General features: G+C 48.3%; 1 protein-coding gene across 1 annotated transcript; it reads left to right on the top strand.

The window, feature by feature from the left end:
- Window positions 1-416: 416 nt before the first annotated feature.
- On the top strand, window positions 417-18,936 carry PSMB1 (proteasome 20S subunit beta 1). The gene is made up of 6 exons (XM_069489239.1): window positions 417-587; window positions 4,827-4,934; window positions 5,900-5,981; window positions 9,326-9,455; window positions 16,160-16,266; window positions 18,688-18,936. Exons 1-6 carry the CDS (start codon window positions 475-477, stop codon window positions 18,871-18,873), a joined length of 726 nt encoding a protein of 241 aa, XP_069345340.1. The 5' UTR covers window positions 417-474; the 3' UTR covers window positions 18,874-18,936.
- The last annotated feature ends 1,089 nt before the right edge of the window (window positions 18,937-20,025 follow it).

Raw genomic sequence — 20,025 nt, 5'->3', positions numbered from 1 at the left:
GGGGCCACTAATAACTGTCCTGTGGACATTCTCGTGCACGTCTTCTGGGTAGAGTATAAACCCCGGGTGGAATTGCTGGGTCATAAGGTATGTACATGTTCAACTTTGCCAGATGATGCCAGTTCCTTTTCAAAATGCAGTACCAATTTACACTCCCACCGGCAGTGTATTCGAGTTTCTGCTGCTCTATAGTTCTGTCAATTTTTGGTATGGTCAAACTTTAAAATTTTTGTCCATCAGGAGTGAATATCAGTGTTTTCTTAGGGAAAGAACCCTTTATATCTCTCTGTCAGCTTCCTTGGAACAGGCACCCGGATAGCAACCGGCCAGGCGGGGGTGCTGACCTCCAGGAGCAACGACGAGTGCGAGATAGAGAGGCCGGGGGGGGGGGGGGGCGGAGCCGGAAGTGGCGCCACGTCCGGCCGAGCCGCCATCTCGGCGTGAGACAGCAGGAGCCTCCGCCGCAGCCGCGCGATGTTGTCCCCTGTAGCCACGTACTCGGGTCCCGGCAGAGACCGGTGGATGGAGCCGCACGGCGCTGCGGGCCCTTTGCAGCTGCGCTTTTCGCCCTACGCGTTCAACGGAGGGTAAAAGCCCCGGGGAGCCGCCGCTTTCGTTTTCGCCTTCGCGCTCCCGCCTCTCTTCTTGGGCCCGGGGGTCGCGGCGGGGAAGGCGCCGCCTCGTCCCCCGCGGGCCTCGGCGCCCTGAGCTGAGTGGGTCCGCGCGGGGCCGGCCTCGCGCCGTCCTCCCTCGCCTGTGTTCCCCTTGTCATGCCCGCCTCGCTCGGGTTCGCTGCTGACAGATACACCTTGGTCTTCAGGGCGTCGCCTTACGGCCCCGGCGTTGGGATTTGTCTTTCTGCGGACCCTGCGTGCGTAGCCTGCTCCCTGCTGCGGGGAGACGGCGCGGTAGGGATTGGAACAGCCTCTGCTCTGTGGACGACCTTTAAAAGCGGACTTTGCCTTTTCGTAGGGTCTAAACATGTTGTGCCACAGCAGGCGAGGGGAGAGGTTTAGCATCTGAAACTTAAAAGTTAAGATTATTTGGTCCATGTTGTTAGATGCATAGTTGTGTCTGTAGCCGAAACGTCTGATCAACCAGCTTGATTATATTCTGTTATTTCAAGTAGAAATAAGGTGGGATTAGTTTGCCAGATTTAATTTCATTGATAGTGCTTTTTTTTTTTTTTTTTTTTTTTTTGAGACAGAGTCTCACTCTGTTGCCCGGGCTAGAGTGAGTGCCGTGGCGTCAGCCTAGCTCACAGCAACCTCAAACTCCTGGGCTTAAGCGATCCTACTGCCTCAGCCTCCCGAGTAGCTGGGACTACAGGCATGCGCCACCATGCCCAGCTAATTTTTTGTATATATATTTTTTAGTTGTCCATATAATTTCTTTCTATTTTTAGTAGAGACGGGGTCTCGCTCTTGCTCAGGCTGGTCTCGAACTCCTGACCTCCAGCGATCCACCCGCCTCGGCCTCCCAGAGTGCTAGGATTACAGGCGTGAGCCACCGCGCCCGGCCGTTAGTGCTTTAAAAAAAAAAAAGTTTAGCTTAAGGTCAGAAGAAAAATACTCAGGGAACTTTTAATATACGTGTTTTTGCATGGTTTTGTTTTTTTTTTTTTTGAGACAATCTCACTCTGTTGCCCGGGCTAGAGTGAGTGCCGTGGCGTCAGCCTAGCTCACAGCAACCTCAAACTCCTGGGCTCAAGCGATCCTCCTGCCTCAGCCTCCCGAGTAGCTGGGACTATAGGCATGCGCCACCATGCCCAGCTAATTTTTTCTCTATATATTTTTAGTTGTCCAGCTTCTATTTTAGTAGAGACAGGGTCTCGCTCTTGCTCAGGCTAGTCTCGATCTCCTGACCTCGAGCGATCCACCCGCCTCGGCCTCCCAGAGTGCCAGGATTACAGGCGTGAGCCACTGCGCCCGGCCCAGTTACTGGCTTTATCTTAAGTAAGGCTTTTCCTTGGTAGTACACTGAAGAATTAGGGTTGTACAAAGATGCTCTGATTAAGACTCTGGACAATGAAGAGCTATAAATTGAAGTAGTGGCTATAGTTTACCAGTCAAACTTTGTACATTAAAACATGCACACCCGATTTTAACAAACAGATGGTTCTTTAAGAAAACCAAAAGTATTTATCAGGTCATTATAAATTTGAAATTTTAATGCAGGTTTTTGGAGTATGTTAGAGAATGAAAGACAATTGTAGCCTTGGTTCTGTCACTAAAGGACAGTGTGGTCTCTGGGCATCTATCAACATCTTGAACCTAAATTTCCTTATCTTCATAGTTTTGGGAAAGAATCAAGAGACACGTGTATGCCATTGTCTTATTTAATCCTCACATTAGGTGAATGTTGATCTGAGAGGCCTGAGAGCCTCAGAGGGCTCTGAGGAGTTAAACTGTTCTGGTCACAGAGCTGCTGTACAGTTGAGCCAGGCCTTTGATTCATAGCTGTCTCTCCACACAGTCTGTGTGCGTTTCCACTGCAGTTCTTAACACTTCCTGTGCTAATCGAGTAGTTACAGTGTAAGGTGGGTTATTAGACCCACTTCATAAGGCAATTCCTAATAACAAGAATTTTTAAGCTGTTCCGTATTGTGTACTCATTACTCACTTTTTAAGCCCTTGTAATCCAGTTTAAGCCATTATTGCCCTAAAAATTACTTACAACTTTCTGATTGTTTAGTCAAGTTCCCTTTTTTCCATCTTTGTTCTTTTTCTTATGTATTTATTGCAGCTGGCTCTTGGGCAACCTTTGTTTCCACAAAATGAGGCTTAGTTCTCTTCCTTTTTCTCCTCTAATTTTTTAAATGTGGTTAAACACCAAGTAACCGCCTCCATTTTTATCACTCGGCACTCTCATCTGTATTATCCCTGGGAGGATAATTCCCAAATCTGTTTCCCCAGTTCCACCTCCCATGAGTCCCTTAATTCTAGCTGCTTCAGTAAAACGTGTCCTCCTGGATTTTCTGCTCTCACTGTTTCTCAAGATAGTAAACAAAGCAAAGAGCAAGCTAATTATTCCTCCCAATCTATCTATTTCTTTAAAATACTCCACATAATTATGCCGTCATTCTACTCATCCAAGTTTATAATCTTCGATGTTATAATTGATTTTCCCAGTTCCTAACACATTTGAATAGTTACAAAACCATGTCCATTTTGTGTGTTTGTGATGATTTTTGGATTTACCTGTTTCTTCCTGTTCACCCTGCTGCTTACTATGGCGTTAGTCTTGTTGGGACAGTGTTTCCATCCCATGTCACATTATGTCATTGTCAGGGTAGGCTTTTTGGGGAGGGGGTTAGGTAGTGTGCCGGGGCATCATAGCTCACTGCAACCTCAAACTCCAAGGCTCAGGCGATCCTTCTGCCTCAGCCTCCCGAGCAGCAGGAACTTACTACAGGCGCTCACCACTGCACCTGGCTAATTTTTCTATTTTTGGTGGAGACAGGGTCTTGATCTTGTCAGGCTGGTCTTAAACTCCTGACCCCAAGCAATCCTCCCGCATTGGCTTCCCAGAGTGCTAGGATTACAGGCATGAGCCACCGCACCCAGCCCAGAGTAGACTTTTTAAAACCCCACTTTGCAAATGGAACCTTTCTCATTGCTCAGATAACTTTCATGGTTCCTTGCTAAAATTCCAAAATCTTCAGCTTGGCATTTGGGATCTTCTACAGTAGGAATCCTGTACCTCACATAAGCCTATGTCCCTCCACTTGTTTACCCAGAAAGGGCTACTTGAGTAAGTTGCTTAAAGGTACTATTTGAATTATTACCTGTTTCTCTTGCTCTCTGTCCATTTACCTGGAATGTCATCCTTTTCTGCTTCAGAGCTTTAGCACAAATCCCACCTCAGTAAAAGTAGCAGCTAAAGTTTTCTGAGTGCTTAGGTTCTGTGAGGCACTGTGCGTGGTGCTTTATGTGAATTATGTCATTTAATTCCCACAGTCACCGTATAACACAGGCACTTCTGTTATCATCACCTTGAACTTGGAGAATTTGTCCAAGGTCACACAGCTATTATATGTCAAAAGTAAATCTTTGGCTCAGGTAATGCCAGAGCCCAGGTGCTTAGTCATCACACTGCAAAGCCACAACAATCTAGAGGACCACACTTACAGTGCCACACTTACTGGGGGACCAGTTATGTGCCAGACACTGTTAGAAGGGCTTTACTCGTGTAATCCTTGCCGCACCCTGCGGAGGTGGCTGCTGCTAGGATCTCTGCTGTATATAGGGAACTTGAGGCCTTGAGAAGGAGCTCACCCACGGCCTCATACCTGCTAGGTGGGAGAGCCAGAGTTAGCACCCAGGCAGTCTGCTTTTGGAGTTCATGCTTGAGCCTCTTTAGTGAGTGCTCATAAATTGTACAGTCACACAGGGAAAAGTTTGCTCTTTGTTCACTTGTCAACAGATACTTGAAAGCTAGACATTATACAAGGACTTCCACATAAAGAACTGAAAAAAAAACTGATCTCCTCTTTTCTGAACTCATGTAGCTTTCCTTGTACCACTGACTGTCTATGCCTGGTCCTCAAGGGCATGGACATGGTTCTGTGTTATCAGAACTTTGCACAAGTAGGTATTTAATTTTTGTTGATAATTGAGTGGCTTTTCAGTTTTCTTTGCCCTGATTTAGGCTTATGTTTTTTCCTGGATGACTTGTGGCCAGGGGTCCTTCCTCTCCATTTGAATCCTGTTCCTGCTCATATTGAGTATATTTCATTCTAGTGTTTTCTCTGCAGCGTTCTCTTATTTGGAGGGAGAAGATTGCCTTCCTGAAGAATTAATTGTTTTTCTTTCTCTTTTCCACAGTACTGTATTGGCAATTGCTGGAGAAGATTTTTCAATTGTTGCTTCTGACACTCGATTGAGTGAAGGGTTTTCAATTCATACCCGAGACAGCCCCAAATGTTACAAATTGTAAGTAAACATTTCCAAGTGTGCATTTCACAGTGCCTTTCTGATGAGTTAATACTGCAAGAGATTCCAGTCCAATTCTAAACAGTTTGTTTCATGAGCTTTTAGGTTGTCTGTTGGGAGCTTATCTTGCATTTTTGCTATAAAACCATTTTCTAAGTTAATGTTTCCTAATAATTTAGTGTGCAGTCTTAATAATATTTGCCATATCTGGGTACTAGCAGGGCTTATGATAACCTAAATGTTTTCACCCCATCATTTTATCATGAAAATTTTCAAATATACAACAATAGATAAAAGAACAGTGAACACTCCTTTGCCATCACCTAGATCTTAGCATTAGCATTTCACTATAATCACTTCATCACATCTCTCCATCCTTCTATCCGTTTGTGCTGCTGTAACTGAATACCACAGACTGGGGAATCGATGATGAGCAGAGATTTATTGGCTCACAGTTCTGGAGGCTGGGAAGTGCCAAGATTGAGGGGCTGGCATCTGGCAAGGGCCTTCTGGCCGTGTCATCACATGGTGGAAGGGCGGGAGAGCGAGCGAGAGGGAGAGATCTCGAATAAGAGGGGCCCCACTGCCTGGCTTTTTGATCTACCTATAATTCATTTGATGTAAGGAGTGAGCTGTAGGAACACACACACACGCACACACACACGCGCACACACACGCACACACACACGCACACACACGCACACGCACGCACGCACGCACACGCGCACGCACGCACACACGCACACACACACGCGCACACACACACACGCGCACGCACACACGCACACACACACGCGCACACACGCGCACACACACGCGCACACACGTGCCCCACTCTAAAAGCGCCGGCCAGTTGTATTGCTGTTTAGGGAATAATGATAATATTGTTAAATTTAAAATTGCCCCAAGACATGTTTTACTTTACTGTCTAACCAACTCAATTTCCTGAAATGTGCTTGTTACAGAACAGACAAAACAGTCATTGGATGCAGTGGTTTTCATGGCGACTGTCTTACCCTGACAAAGATTATTGAAGCAAGACTAAAGGTAGATGCTTTTGTACATGACTACATCACTGAAAATTAATAGCAGACCAGGCACAGTGCCTCATGCCTGTAATCCTAACACTTGGGGAGGCCAGGCCGGGAGGACCACTTGAAGTCAGGAGTTTGAGACTAGCCAGAGCAACAGTGAGACCCTGTCTCTACAAAAAAATAGAAAAATTAGCTGGGCGTGGTGGCAAGCATGTGTAGTCCCAGCTGAAGCAGGAGAACGGCTCGAGTCCAGGAGTTGGAGGTTGCAGTGAGCTATGGTGATGCCAGTGCACTCCTGTGGGGTTACAGAGCAAGACCCTATCTACAAAAAAAAAAAAAAAAAGTTATAGCAATTCATGAGGTTCTGTTGCTCTTTTACGGCCTCAGCATGACTGTTGCTCAGAATAATTGGAAAGGCGCTAAGTGAACAGGTGAAATACCATCACTGCGGGATCATTTAAGCAGCATAGTGTGAAACTGCAGCACGGTCCCTTTGTTCGAGTCTCGGCACCGTACACAGAGTTCTCCACCTTGCACAGGTTGCCTGAAGGGAGCTCTTCTGAAGATACTCTTCCCTCAAAAATGGAGCGGCCCATTTCTGTGGCAGGAGGCAGCCCAGGTGGGCTTGTAGAGCCGTGCTTGGTTTGCCGTGGTCAGCTGGCGGTTCCTTTCTGCAGCACTGTGCTCGCAGTTGGCAGAACCCACAGGAGGGAACAGGCCAGGGGAAAAAGGCAGAACAGAAACCGCTAACTCCCATCGCCAGACAGGCCTCAGCCCGCACAGAGGGCCAGCAGGCTGGTTGTGTTGTGTTTTGCCTATTTGTGAATAACACATGAGGTTGTTTACACTCACAGGTGATGTCATAGTCATTGGAGTATGTAACGCGTTTATTTAACTGACACTTGGCTTTTGGAACGTGTGGAGATGATTTCACTCCATACTTATCAGTTGTTAGTAACTTTTTAGAACATTTACTTACATTGGAAAATTTAGTGACTTACATTTATTGGCATATTTATATAATAATTCCGAATGCATATTTTATAAATAGGAATTAGAAGACAAAAATACACTTCTTTTTTTAATTAATTTATTTTTAAAGCAGTCTGTCTTGTGGAATAGAAGACAAAAATAAACATGACATTGTTAATGAAATAAGTAACAGTGAGTCCAGCATAATACACACCATTCCTAAAATGTTTCTTTCCTAGATTATGGCTTTAGTGAATAAATGCTGGTGCTCGGTTTTGAAACGAAATGATATCAGTATACTTTTGGTTGGGGGGTTGGGGGGTAGACAGTGTCTTGCACTGTCACCCAGGCTACCGTGCGCTGATGTACCCTGTAACGCCTGGGATCAAGCGATCCTCCTGGCTCAGCCTCTGGGTAGCTAGCACTGTGGGCTCCTGCCACCATACCTGGCTGATTTTTTTTGTTTTTGGTAGAGGTAGGGTCTCACTATGTTGCCCAAGCTGCTCTCGAACTTCTGACCTCAGATGATCCTCCTGCCTGGCCTCCCAAAGTCCTGGGATTATAGGCATGAGCCACCATGCTGGCCAAGAATTTTTTTATAACTCTTATCTTGGAAAGAATTTCCTCTGTAAATCAATTTATGCATTACATGTAATAATTTTTAATTATTTTTTAGTATTTTGACTGTCACTGTTTGATTTCATAGTACTTCTTAGGTTTCTCTTTAGAGATGCTTGCTGTGTGATTAACAAAAATTGAAGAACTTGAATTTATTTCATGTTTGTAATTTCTGTAGAATTTCTCCATCAGTTGGATAATTTAGTTATTCCCAAGGTCTGATAAATCTAGGGTTGTGAAATGACTGTATTGTCCTGAGACCCTGTTTTGGATACTTGTGTTTTCCACTGTAGGTGCTTTAAGGAGCAAGACCACTGCCCTGTGCTAGAGTCTCGCAGAGTAAGGGGCTGCCCGCGCGTCTCTGTTCTCTCAGAGAGCTGCTCTGCACAGAGAGGGACTTAGTCTGGGTCCTAACGGGGGTCAGCAGACTTTTTCCTGTAAAGGACCAGATAGTAAATGTTTCCAGCTTTGTGGGCCGTTTGGTCTCTGTCACAACCGCTCGTCTCTGCCGACATAATGAAAAAGCAGCCACAGACAGCAGGCAACGTGTGAGCATGTCGGTCCCACTGAGGCTGCACTTACAGACTCTGGTTGCAGCCTGGGTTTGGCCCGTGGACGGTAGTTTGCTGACCCTGTTCTGGACGAGGGAGGGAGACGGGCTTGAGGCGTCTTCCTCAGGTCACCCCATACGCGTTTACTCTCTCGTCTTTTTTTTTTTTTTTTTTGAGACAGAGTCTCACTCTGTTGCCCAGGCTAGAGTGAGTGCCGTGGAGTCAGCCTAGCTCACAGCAACCTCAGACTCCTGAGCTCAAGCGATCCTCCTGTCTCAGCCTCCCGAGTAGCTGGGACTACAGGCATGCACCACCATGCCCGGCTAATTTTTTCTATATATATTTTTAGCTGTCCATATAATTTCTTTCTATTTTTAGTAGAGACGGGGTCTTGCTGTTGCTCAGGCTGGTCTCAAACTCCTGACCTCAAGCGATCCACCCGCCTCAGCCTCCCAGAGTGCTAGGATTACAGGCGTGAGCCACCGTGCCCGGCTTCTCTCGTCTTTTTTGTTTTTAATTTCAAAATTAAGGGGGTACCAACGTTTTTGTTACATGGATACGTTGTATAATGCTGAAGTCAGGTTTTAGTGTGCCTGTCACCAGAATAGTGTTCATTGCGCACCCAAGGTAGGTTTTCATCCCTCCCCACGTCCGCTGGTTTTCAGTGTCCTTTACGTCTCTTTGCTCCTGCGTGTGCCCAGCGTTTAGCTCCCACTTACTAGTGAGAACATGTGGTATTTGTTTTTCTATTCCTGAGATCCTTCCCTGACGATAATGGTCTCCAGTTCCATCCAAGTTGCTGCAGAAGACATGATTTCCTTCCTTCTTATGACTGTGTGGTACCCCATGGTGCATATATACCACGTTTTCTTTGTCCACTCGTGAATTGATTAGCACTTAAGGTGATTCCGTGTCTTTGCAGTTGTGACGCATTTACTCCTGAATTAGCGGTGCCTGAGATAAGGGTGGCAGGGAAAACAGGGTCTTTAAACCTGAGGCCTGAGGGCTGACTTGCACTCTTTCACTTAAAATTTTTACAGCCGCCTCAAATGATAGGGTGTGGTAAGTTATTTTATCTCAGTAATACTCTGATCATGACAGAGACAGGCGAGCTCCCCTTCCACTGAGGGGTGCGTTTATTCTCTGCGCTGTCGATGGTTGTCGTCTCTAACCGATCCTGCCTCTACATGCCTGTTATTTTTACCGGTAATTGCAGATGTATAAACATTCTAACAACAAGGCCATGACCACGGGGGCGATTGCTGCAATGCTGTCTACGATCCTGTATTCCAGGCGCTTCTTCCCCTACTACGTTTACAACATCATCGGCGGACTTGATGAAGAAGGTAGGGTGGTTTCTCTCTGGGAAACGGGGAGGGGGTGTTTGCGCTTCCCAGACCTGCGAGTCTCCGTTTAGAGTTGAGAAGAACCGCAGACGCCCTCTAGCCCAACGGCTTCGTTGTCGGATAAGGAAAGTAATGAAGAAACTGAAGCTAAGAGGAAAACAGGTGCCATCCAGAGGCACAAAACACGTAGGGTGTTAACGCTCTAGTAGCGAACGTTGAGCAGCCAGTTATTTTACCATTTTTTCAGGGTCTCATGAGTTAGAAGTAAATAATTAGCATTCTTATCTTACAGAAGGGAATCCGACATTGAGAAACTTGGCCTAAATATGATTCTGAGTATTGACAGTTTCTTAACAAATACACATCAAGAAGTTATTTAAAAATGGTGTCTGAGAAGTCATTTGGGGTAATTAGGGGTTTTTTGGTTTGTTTTTTTAAAGATAGGGTCTCACTCTGCTGCCCAGGCTGCAGTGCGGTGGCACGGTGGACCGCAGCTCACTGGAACCCCAGACCCCTGGGCTCCAGCCATCCTCCTGCCTCGGCCTCTCCAGCCGCTGGGACCACAGGCCTCACACCACATCCAGCTCAGAGCATTTGTGAAACACCTCTTTGATTTTCTGTCAGAGTCAGACCAGGAAGGCCTGAGAAAATTAGTCTTGTTACCTGACATTTGTATTCTGTGTTTGATCCAAAGCTACGTTACCCCACATGGCTACCAGTGGTTTCCACCCGGTCTGATTGGGATTGGCTTTTGTTTGCTTCCGGAAACCAAGGACAGTCTGCCAGGACGGATCTGTGCCCCACGTAGAGTAGTCCATTGCGATAGGAAGTTGCAGAAGTGTCTGGACCGGGATATCGTTGGACTAAGTCCGTCCTCTGTGTTCAGTCCAGCTGAACCTGTGGCTGGAGTGGCCCCAAAAGTGGTGGCGGGGGAGTTCACACCAGGGGCCTCCCCAGACTTAGCTGGGATCCAAAGAAGGAAGTGCTGGATGCCAGGGTGATCCCTCCGAAGCAGTCACTAGGGAAACTGACGTGCCGAGGCTGCAGCAGTCCCGGGACAGACAGCGAAGAAAGGGGATGCTCTACCTAAGTGTGCTCACTGTGAGAGGATCTGCTTACGGAGTTTGTGCGAGAGTTTGAGGAATTCGGTTCATACCCGGGGCCAGCTGCTGTGTGTTTCGCAACAGGGTTGATCTCTCTGTTTTCAGGCCACAACCTGAACAGCTTTACTGGGTCCTGGGGATGTTCAAGCCTCCAGGGGAGAACATGCAGCTGGCTGGTCGCGGAGTGGTCGTGGCACTGTGTGCTTCTCAGTTGACACAGAAAGTGGGGGACCGGGGACCTGCCTCCTGCCAGGGACAGTTCTGTGTGGGTCTTGGCTCCCCACCTCCCGGAAATTCACTCCTGAGCTTTTTCTTTGTTCTCGCCCTCTGACCCCTAACTCCACCCCGTGTGGGGCCTTGGGCATTCTGATCATTCCACCTGCCGTGTTTGGTGAGTGGGCAGATCAGGCTGGCACAGTTTCTTTTTAAGGCTTTCAGCCTCACTTGAAAACTAAGTATAGAAATGGTAATTAGAAACAAATTACCCTTGACCTGGGTCATTAAACTCTAGCCCTAGGTCGGTTTGCCTCACTTAGCCTGCTGGTCGCAGCTCACGCCTTGGGACTCCCACATGCCTCCATGGACGCTCGAGCCGTAGATTCGGATTTTAGCAACACAAAAATAGCTGCCATTGAATTTCCACAGGCCACGCACTGTCCTTTGGGTTTTTCTGAGCATCAGAGAGGCTAATCCAGATTTGGGTTTGGGTACATTTGACTTCAGAGCCCTGTTCTTTAATTTCCAGTACTTTTAGTAGCATTCTCAGATGTCTTTAGAACTATCTTTCTAATCTTTATCTGGTTTGCTTTAATTGTTCTTTAATTTTTATTTTGTAGAAGAATTTATGTGGATATTGAAGCAATCCTGCTTTCTTTTTCCATTGCCCAAGACAGTTTTCAGCTCTTTTACCTATATTTTCTTCTGGTACTTACCTCCATTTCCAGAATACTGTATTTATACCGTCATTTGTTGTTGGCCTATCTGTTGATTTCTCTTCTGGTAGATGATGGGTCTTTAGCCTTTTCCTGTCCTCTCTGTCATTAGCGTCCTCCCATAACACGTCACACTTGTGACAAAGCACGTATTTAGTGTTCTTACTGTAACCAGGTAAATATTGATCTTTGTTGTGCCAAGTATAGTAGTATGCTATGATATTTCCTTTGTCATACAACAGTTTTACTGGGAGGTAACGCTCTTTCTAATTGGCTTGGACTTCTTTGAACCTTCTGAGTGCAGGTCATCCGAGGGTTCCTCTGCGCCTCACGCCAGGAGGGACCGGTCGCTGGGCCGGCTGCCCGCCGCCACCCTGGGCCCCTGGGCCACTGGGCCACCACTGCAGGGGTCCCTGTGCCTCGCTGCTGGCTTTGGAATCCCTGATCGCTGGACCCTGTGCTTTCCTCTTATTTGGGAGGCATTTATTTCTGAGAAAAGTAATCAGGAAACCTTTTTGAGACTCGGCTTGTAGGATCTTTTCTTTGCTCTGGTGTTGTGCAGCTTCATAGTGATGTCCTTGTCTAGGGCCGTTTCTCTTTTCTCCCCCTCCTCCTCCCCACCTGCTCCACAGCCACCTGCACTGAGACCCTTGGCCCTGTGTTCATCGTTGGCCCACATGCTGTCCACCTCTTTGCCTTTTCATCCTACTCTGAAGATCTCCTCAACCAGCTTTTCCTACGTCATGGATTGCTTATATTTCTGGTATCATTAATTTCTAACAACTTTTTCCTATTTTCTGGCTTTATTTTTTTTTAATTATCCTATTTTTGTTAGATATTTTTGTACTTTCTTTGATGTTTTCCTGTGTTCTCCGCATTTCATCAGATTGCTTTTTTCATTTTGTGTGTTTACTTTTGGCCTCTGTCTTCTGTATTAGAGGCTTCCTTCAAATTTCTGTAGATTTTTGCCTGTCCATTCATACTGGAGAGTGATATACCCAAATCTGATGGTGAGGGTCGGCGTCGTCTTCTGATGAAAGTTCCTTAAGTCTTTGGCCTGGGGTGGGTGGGGCTGTGGGAGGGTGACTGGCAGCTTTCCAGGCGGAGGAGGAGGACGAGGGTGCGGGCTCTGTTCTGCGTGTGTCAGCTTCCCTGTGTGACAGTTTCCCTGTGTGAACAGTTTCTCTGTTCTGCGTGTGTCAGCTTCGCGTTTCCTGTGCTGTGCTCCCCCTTTGCCGCTCTCGAGCCTGGTCTCCCCAAATCCAGGGCCTCTGCCGACATCGCGAGAGGCCGTGTTTTCTCTGCTGTGTCGGTGCGGGTGGGTCCTGGAGAGCCGTGCTCCTTCCCGAGACGTCAGGGCGGTGGGGCCACAGCTGTTCCTCAGTGTCAGCCCCTGTCTGCTCTGACCTCTGCGTCGCTAACCTCCCAGCTGCTGTCGTGGTGGCCTCAGCTATTCTGCAGTGAAGACGAGCACATGCTTATGCACACACTCAAGCAGTCTTACTATGTCAGTACGACAGGAGTATGTATGGTTTTCTGTCACTGTACTTTGGATGTATTGTCATGGAGAGAGTTTTAAGCTATATGCATAATGATTTTTTTTTAAACAGACAGGGTCTGACTGTCTCGCCCAGGCTGGAGCGCAGTGACACGATCATAGCTCACTGCAGCCTCGGACTCCTGGGCTCAAGCGATCCTCCTGCCTCAACCTCTTGAGTAGCTGGGACTACAGGCGTGCACCACCATGTCCAGCTGATTTTTTTGTTTTTTTTTTTTTTTTTTTTTTTTTTAGAGATGGGATCTCACTGTGTTGCCCAGGCTGGTGTCGAACTGTGGGCTTCAAGCAGTCCTCCCACCTCAGCCTCCCAAAGTGCTGGTACTACGGGCATGAGTCTCTGCACCCAGCCCATAATGATTTTTAATAGCTGAATTAGACAGTGTGTCCTGTACCATAATCCTCTAAAGGGCATTAATTTGGGTTGTTTCCAGTTTTCTTAATATAAATAATATGTTGAACTTCCTTGTACATGCGTTTTGTGTACTTCTCCAACTACGCTTATCTTCCTGGAATAAATTCCCAGTCGTTGAATTACTGGGTCAGGGATTTTTTTTGTTTTGCGTTTTGTTGATTATTGGCCTGTCCTTGAGAGATGCGCACCAGCCAGTGCTCTGTCCCCGCAGGGCGAGGCGCCTCCTGTCACACGCCCTCCCCAGTGTCGGAAGGGACGTCGTGAGCGCACCTTTGCCCGTTAAATGTTTTATTGTTTTACTTTATGTGTGTACATTTGGGGGGCACCTTTTCATGTACTGTTTGACTTTTTTCATATCGTCTTTAGAAACTGGCCCATATATTAACTTTTGCTCATTTCCTTATTTGCAGTTTAGTTTTTTCTAACTGATTTTCAAGAACTTACATTCGACGTGTCAGCTCTGTGTCATGAGTATCTAGATGCCCCCCAGAATGTTCTCTGCCTCTTTTGGGGGTGTCTTTTGCTATACAGAAGTTTCTGCGTGTCATATAGCCAAATCTGTCCGTGTTTTCTTTACAGCATTTAGTTTTTTACCTTGTTTGAAAAGCCTTCCCCATCCAAAGCTTACCTGTATTTCTTTATAAGACTTGTATTTTTTTATGTTGAAATCATTAGGCTTTTTGGAATTTATTTTGATGAGGAAAAACGATTTATAGTCAAGATTTATGCCATTCTGCACTGATTTTACAAATGTGTCTCATGCTCTTTCTAGAAGGTCTTTGAAACTCTGTTCTTGGCACATAACCCACTCTTTCTTTTTGTTGTGTGTGATTTTCTAAGATTGATTCTACCCTTGGGTAAAGCCTTTGGGCCTTGTTTTACTGTGGCCTGTCAGCCTCACAAGAGATGCGTTGGTTCCTTTCACCTCACATCCTTTCTGTCTGTGTGCGTTGAGGCGAGTGGGCAGCCCACAGTGACCTCGTGTCTTGTCCCACCCTTGCCTCCAGCAAAAACGCTTCCCCAGATTCTCTTAGGTGACCTCAAATGCTGCCTTCTTCAGCAGGGAATTCAGTCTACATGATTCTGCAGTGGAAGAAAGACACAAAGCTAACAGTGGCAGTTGTCCACGGATAACAGGGAGACTGTCCCTGCCTCACACCTCCCAGGGAAACTACCGGAGTGTTTGAGTGCTGGCATATCATGTTCTCGGAATCGGTTGTATATATATTTTTTTCTTATTTCACATAAGAAGTTGTATCGTTTTTAAGTCATACCTTGTGATTTTTCACATCCAGAACACAATTGTTTCTAAAAGGCCTTTTTAAAAATTGCAAAGTTACATATGTCATTTGTAATGAACTCAAATAATACAGAAACACACGAAATGAATCCCTTCTTTTCTTGCCCCCAATCCCACACTCAAAGATAACGAACTACAGTTTGTTATTTATCATTCCAGACTTTTTTGTAGAGACAGGGTCTTATTATGTTGTCCAGGCTGGTCTCAAACTCCTGGCCTCAAACGATCCTCCATCCTCAGCCTCCAAAGTGCTGGGATTACAGGCGTGAGCCACCATACCTGGCCTCCGTACTTTTTTTGTGCTTATATTAATATAAACATATATACAGTTTTCTGAGGCTTTTAAACAAAAGTTGGGTTGTACTGTACATATTGCAGCACTCTCTTCAGTTTACTTTGTTTCGTGGACGTGTCCCCAAGTCCCCACGTGCATGTAAGTCTTCCTCTTCCTAGGCTGCCAAACAGTAGGAATGTGCACATCCGACATCCAGGGAACACGCCGGTGTATCAGAAATTACTTCATGTTATGCAGGTTAACTTAGCACTCTACAACCCTCTGAGGTGATTGTGTTACATATCATTCTTATTCCCCAACTGAAAAGGCAGCCGCAGCAGGCCTCGCGTTGTGTGGTGGAGCGGGATTTGCTCCTGGTTGGCTGCGGTACCTTCGCACAGCGCCGGGCCCCCAGCGTGTGGGGGTGCCGCTTGTCACTCGTGGGTGTCAGGTTGCTTATGATCTTTGGCTCTTTTATATAATACAGAAATGTTCTCCTTGTTCATACTGCTTCATGTGTTTACGTAAGCATTTTTGTAGGGTAAATTCTATTCCATAAGTGAGATCATTACTGGGTCATAAGTACTTTTACATTTTGATAGATTCTGCTGCTTTTAAAAAAGCATAACTTATACTTAATTCAGGAGAGTCCGAGAGATCCATTTCGCCAGCAAAACCAAGTTCTCTGTTGAGAATGGGTGAATTCAGATCCTGTTTTTCTTACCAAAAAAAGTAGTGACTCTTTATAATTCTGGTAGCACAAAGCAACCGGTTACATTTTGGGCAAAGCTGTTCTTTCATATGTGGCATTTTGTGGGGACGCAGGACAGTAATCGGTGACATTAGCTTTAAGAGAGCGTGGAGTTTCTGGGGGGCAGGTGGGCCGTGGTGTTTGCGTGACGGGGTGCGGAGCCTCGTGCCTCTGAGCACATTCCCAGCTCCAGTGGGTGGTGAGGAGCAGCCCGCGGAGCCAGGCCGTCTGCTGGGTGTCACCTGTGTCGCAGCGACTGTTCTGACCGCTGCTGAAACCGTAGCACTTGGTGTCATTGTGACTGGGTTTATTTTGCCGTGTTCGGGGATGATGAGCAGGGTGCCGTCCTCATGGAGACTGTTTTCTTCTTGAAGGAAAGGGAGCTGTGTACAGCTTTGACCCGGTGGGGTCCTACCAGAGAGACTCCTTCAAGGCCGGAGGCTCGGCCAGTGCCATGCTGCAGCCCCTGCTCGATAACCAGGTAACCGATAACCAGGTAACCGATAACCAGGTAACCGGGCCGCGTCCCGACGCCTGTGTTCGAGGGCGGTGCTTCCTCCACGTCCTCTTGGGTCGGTTGGGAGAGCAGAGCGAGAGATGCTTTCTCGTGAAGGGCTGCCGAGTTTGTTCCGCTGACCCGCCCGTCCACACCCGCCCGTCCACACCCGCCCGTCCTGTGTGTGCTCTGCCTGCTGTCTGGCGGGTCCACCCCGGCTCCCCGGGCTTGACTGTTCCCGTGTCCTCCTGACGCTGGGTCTCTCGTGGCTGCAGCAATTGGTCCGTGTGTTCAGGTCTCCTCTTGCCACCTGTATGACCTTATGATGAAGGCCATGAAAATACCTTTCTCCCCCGTAGCGTTTCTGTGTTGCTTAATTTTGTATTTTATCGTCCATGTGTACAGCTGACCCTCGAACAGCGCAGGGATTGGGGTGCTGACTCCATGAGCACTCAAAAATCCACCTATAACTTTTGATTCTTTAAAAAGTTACCAATAACATAAACAGTTAACACATATGTTGTATGTTACATGTATTACGTACTGTATCTTACAATAAGATGTAAGAGAAAATATGTTATTAGGAAAACAATAAAGAAAACATTACAAAAATCGTAAGGAAGAGAAGCTGTATTTACAGTTCTGCCTTGTGTTTGTCGACACAGTAAGTTTACGCCATCTGTTTACAAGATGAATTGTCCTCAGTGGGCCTCCGCAGCTGCGGGCCTCAGTTTACAGAGCACATCAAGCAATTCAGCTTTTCCTTGTATGACCATGACTTCTCTCTGGTTCCTGGAAGCACTTCCGGTGTCACAGGTACCGCAGCGTAGGGGTCCCGGGCTGGTACTCAGCACTAGCCATGATGGAAAATAGGTGAGAACCGCGAGCGACCACGGTGTACGGGAGAGGTGAACCACTGTGGAGACGACAGGCGTCACGTGGCCTTTCCGTGCGTGCCGGCCACCCGAGGTGGCCGTGAAACGGTGACAGGGCGCCGCGTGCGGCAGCTCATCCTGTGCAGTTGTGTGTTAATGCTGCCGTTTGCTTGCGTTCCTCCCCACGGCCAGTGGCGCCACGTACAGTCTAAGTGCAAGTTTTGATAAGTTTCAACTTTTTATAATTTGTGCATGTTTTGTGGTAGTAAATGGTAAAATAGACTAGTACGTACATATATTTTATGCATTCACGACATACCTGACTTTTTCTTAATTTTTTTAGATATTTCTAGGCTACACTATGAGTTTTTTCAAATTGTTGCAAATTTCCAAAATGTTTTCCTATATATTTATTGAAAAAAATCCGTGTATAAGTGGACCTGAGAAGTTCAAATCCGTGCTGTTCAGGGTCAGCTGTATTTTTGGTTTGTCCCTCTCCCGTTACTGCTGGCTGGACTCGGGCCTGCATCGCCGGGTGACGGGCCGTGCCTGCTGCCTCCGCGCCTGCCTGCTGCCTCCCGCTCGCTTCTCTAGGGTGTCCGTGTCGCTCCCCCCTCCGTCTGCCGTCATCCCACACTGCCTGGGGACCTGCTCTCCCCGGGTGGTCGCTCTCCCGACTCCACCCCGGCTGCTCTGGGTGTCTGTGCTTCGCTGCGGCCCGTCCCTGCCTGCTCGGCACCTCCCTGCCAAGGCCCCTCTCCCCGCAGACTGCGGGGGGCTGTGCGGGGGGCTGTGCGGGGGGCTGTGCGGGGGTGCGGGGGGCTGTGCGGGGGGCTGTGCAGGGGTGCGGGGGGCTGTGCGGGGGTGCGGGGGGCTGTGCGGGGGCTGTGCGGGGGTGCGGGGGGCTGTGCGGGGGTGCGGGGGGCTGTGCGGGGGCTGTGCGGGGGTGCGGGGGGCTGTGCGGGGGGCTGTGCGGGGGTGCGGGGGGCTGTGCGGGGGGCTGTGCGGGGGGCTGTGCGGGGGTGCGGGGGCTGTGCGGGGGGCTGTGCGGGGGGCTGTGCGGGGGGCTGTGCGGGGGTGCGGGGGGCTGTGCGGGGGTGCGGGGGGCTGTGCGGGGGGCTGTGCGGGGGTGCGGGGGGCTGTGCGGGGGTGCGGGGGGCTGTGCGGGGGTGCGGGGGGCTGTGCGGGGGGCTGTGCGGGGGGCGGTGCGGGGGGCTGTGCGGGGGGCTGTGCGGGGGGCTGTGCGGGGGGCTGTGCGGGGGGCTGTGCGGGGGGCTGTGCGGGGGTGCGGGGGGCTGTGCGGGGGGCTGTGCGGGGTGCGGGGCCTCCTGGCTGCTGCCTGGTCACGGCACGTCGTCTTCCAGCTCCAGGTCGTGTGTCCCTCAAGAGGTGGAGCTTTGCCAGGGAGCACTTGTCAGACTGCTGGTGTGTGTGTCTGAGTCCTCAGGCATTGGAGGGTGTCTGGGGGGACTTGAACCTTCCTTTGTGCGTCCTGCCTCGTGACCCCTCACCCAGGTTTCCTGCCCCCCAGGTTGGTTTTAAGAACATGCAGAATGTGGAGCACGTGCCACTGTCCTTGGATAGAGCCATGCGGCTGGTGAAGGACGTCTTCATTTCTGCGGCCGAGAGGGATGTGTACACCGGGGACGCGCTCAGGATCTGCATCGTGACCCGAGACGGCACCCGGGAGGAGACGGTTCCCCTGCGGAAGGACTGAGCTTCGTGCAGAGCCGGCTGCTGCTGCTCCTGGAATTTGTTCATTAAAAAGGCCTGACGTGCTCGTTTTGTTACAATGTGTCTTCCCTCTGCAAGACGGTCTCGGAAGTCAGACTTTTTTTCATTTTCTTCATTCTTCCCACTTTTCTTTCAGAGGCATTTTTGTATTTAAGGGTGAAAAACAGGTCATGTTGGTTTTTCCTTACACTTAGGAGCAAGGAATTTATCTGGAAAAGCTGACCTTTTTGGCAAACTTATTTACCCCACCAGCTTGCCTAAGGGACCTTTCACCCACCCAGATGGGGCAGTGTTTCCCAGGGTTTTATTAAAACTTTAGTGGATATAAATGGAGTATATTAAAGATTTTTCATTTCCTGGACTGTTAAACAAGCAGTCTGGAATAGCTGTTTTGGAAAAAAAATCTTCAAATTAAAATTGTAAAAGGAAATAGCCCTTTACATAGGCATTAGGCAGAAACCTTGGTTAATTTTTATAAGCACTTCAGTAATGTTAAAACTGAGACCTACATATTGAAGAATTTTTTGTTTTAGAACTATTAAATACAGTTTAACTCCATTATAATATTTGAGGAATCTTGTTGGTGTTGAACAGGTCAGATTACACGTGACCTAGGAGCTGTGATTTGCTTCCTGGCAGAACAGCCTGTGGTCTGATGGAACCACTTTTGTTTATTTTGCCTCTTGTTAAAAGGTATTGAATTCAGATTATCAAAAATTCCTAGTAGATACACGTAACAATTCACTTTACAGACATCTGTCAGACGCTGTCACGGGCCCTGGGGCAGCGGCAGGACCGTGTTCCTGTTTCTCCTACAGAGACAGGGCTCGGAGGCTCTATGGAGAGGTGATGGGAAGGGGCTTATGGGGGAATTGGCCACTCGGTGGTGGAGGCTGAGGAGTCAGCCCAAGACCGGAGGCCTGAGAACGAGGGTGGTGCCCGCCAGGTGCCCGCCAAGGAGTGGCGACCTCCGCGGGCAGGAGCAGGTCCTCTTTCCTTTGCCTTTTGGTTCTGTCTGGGCCCCGTCCTGCTGGGCGGTGCCCTCTGAGTCCGCCAGCTCTCTGGCTGATCTCTGGGAAAACCCTCACAGACGCACCCAGGAATGACTCTTTAGTGGCTGTTTTGGTGTCCCTTC

Source organism: Eulemur rufifrons, chromosome 15, assembly GCF_041146395.1.
Source record: "Eulemur rufifrons isolate Redbay chromosome 15, OSU_ERuf_1, whole genome shotgun sequence".
NCBI classification, from domain to species: Eukaryota; Metazoa; Chordata; class Mammalia; order Primates; family Lemuridae; genus Eulemur; species Eulemur rufifrons.
Note: the sequence above shows the minus strand (reverse complement) of the source record. Positions and strands in the feature narration are given on the sequence as shown.

What these genes read in the sequence shown, in the direction of transcription:
- PSMB1 (XM_069489239.1), top strand. Translation starts at nt 475, where the DNA reads ATGTTGTCCCCTGTAGCCACGTACTCGGGTCCCGGCAGAGACCGGTGG. An exon ending in CCCTACGCGTTCAACGGAGG is followed by an intron (nt 588 to 4,826) that starts GTAAAAGCCCCG and finishes TCTTTTCCACAG; the next exon opens with TACTGTATTGGCAATTGCTG. An exon ending in AGCCCCAAATGTTACAAATT is followed by an intron (nt 4,935 to 5,899) that starts GTAAGTAAACAT and finishes TGCTTGTTACAG; the next exon opens with AACAGACAAAACAGTCATTG.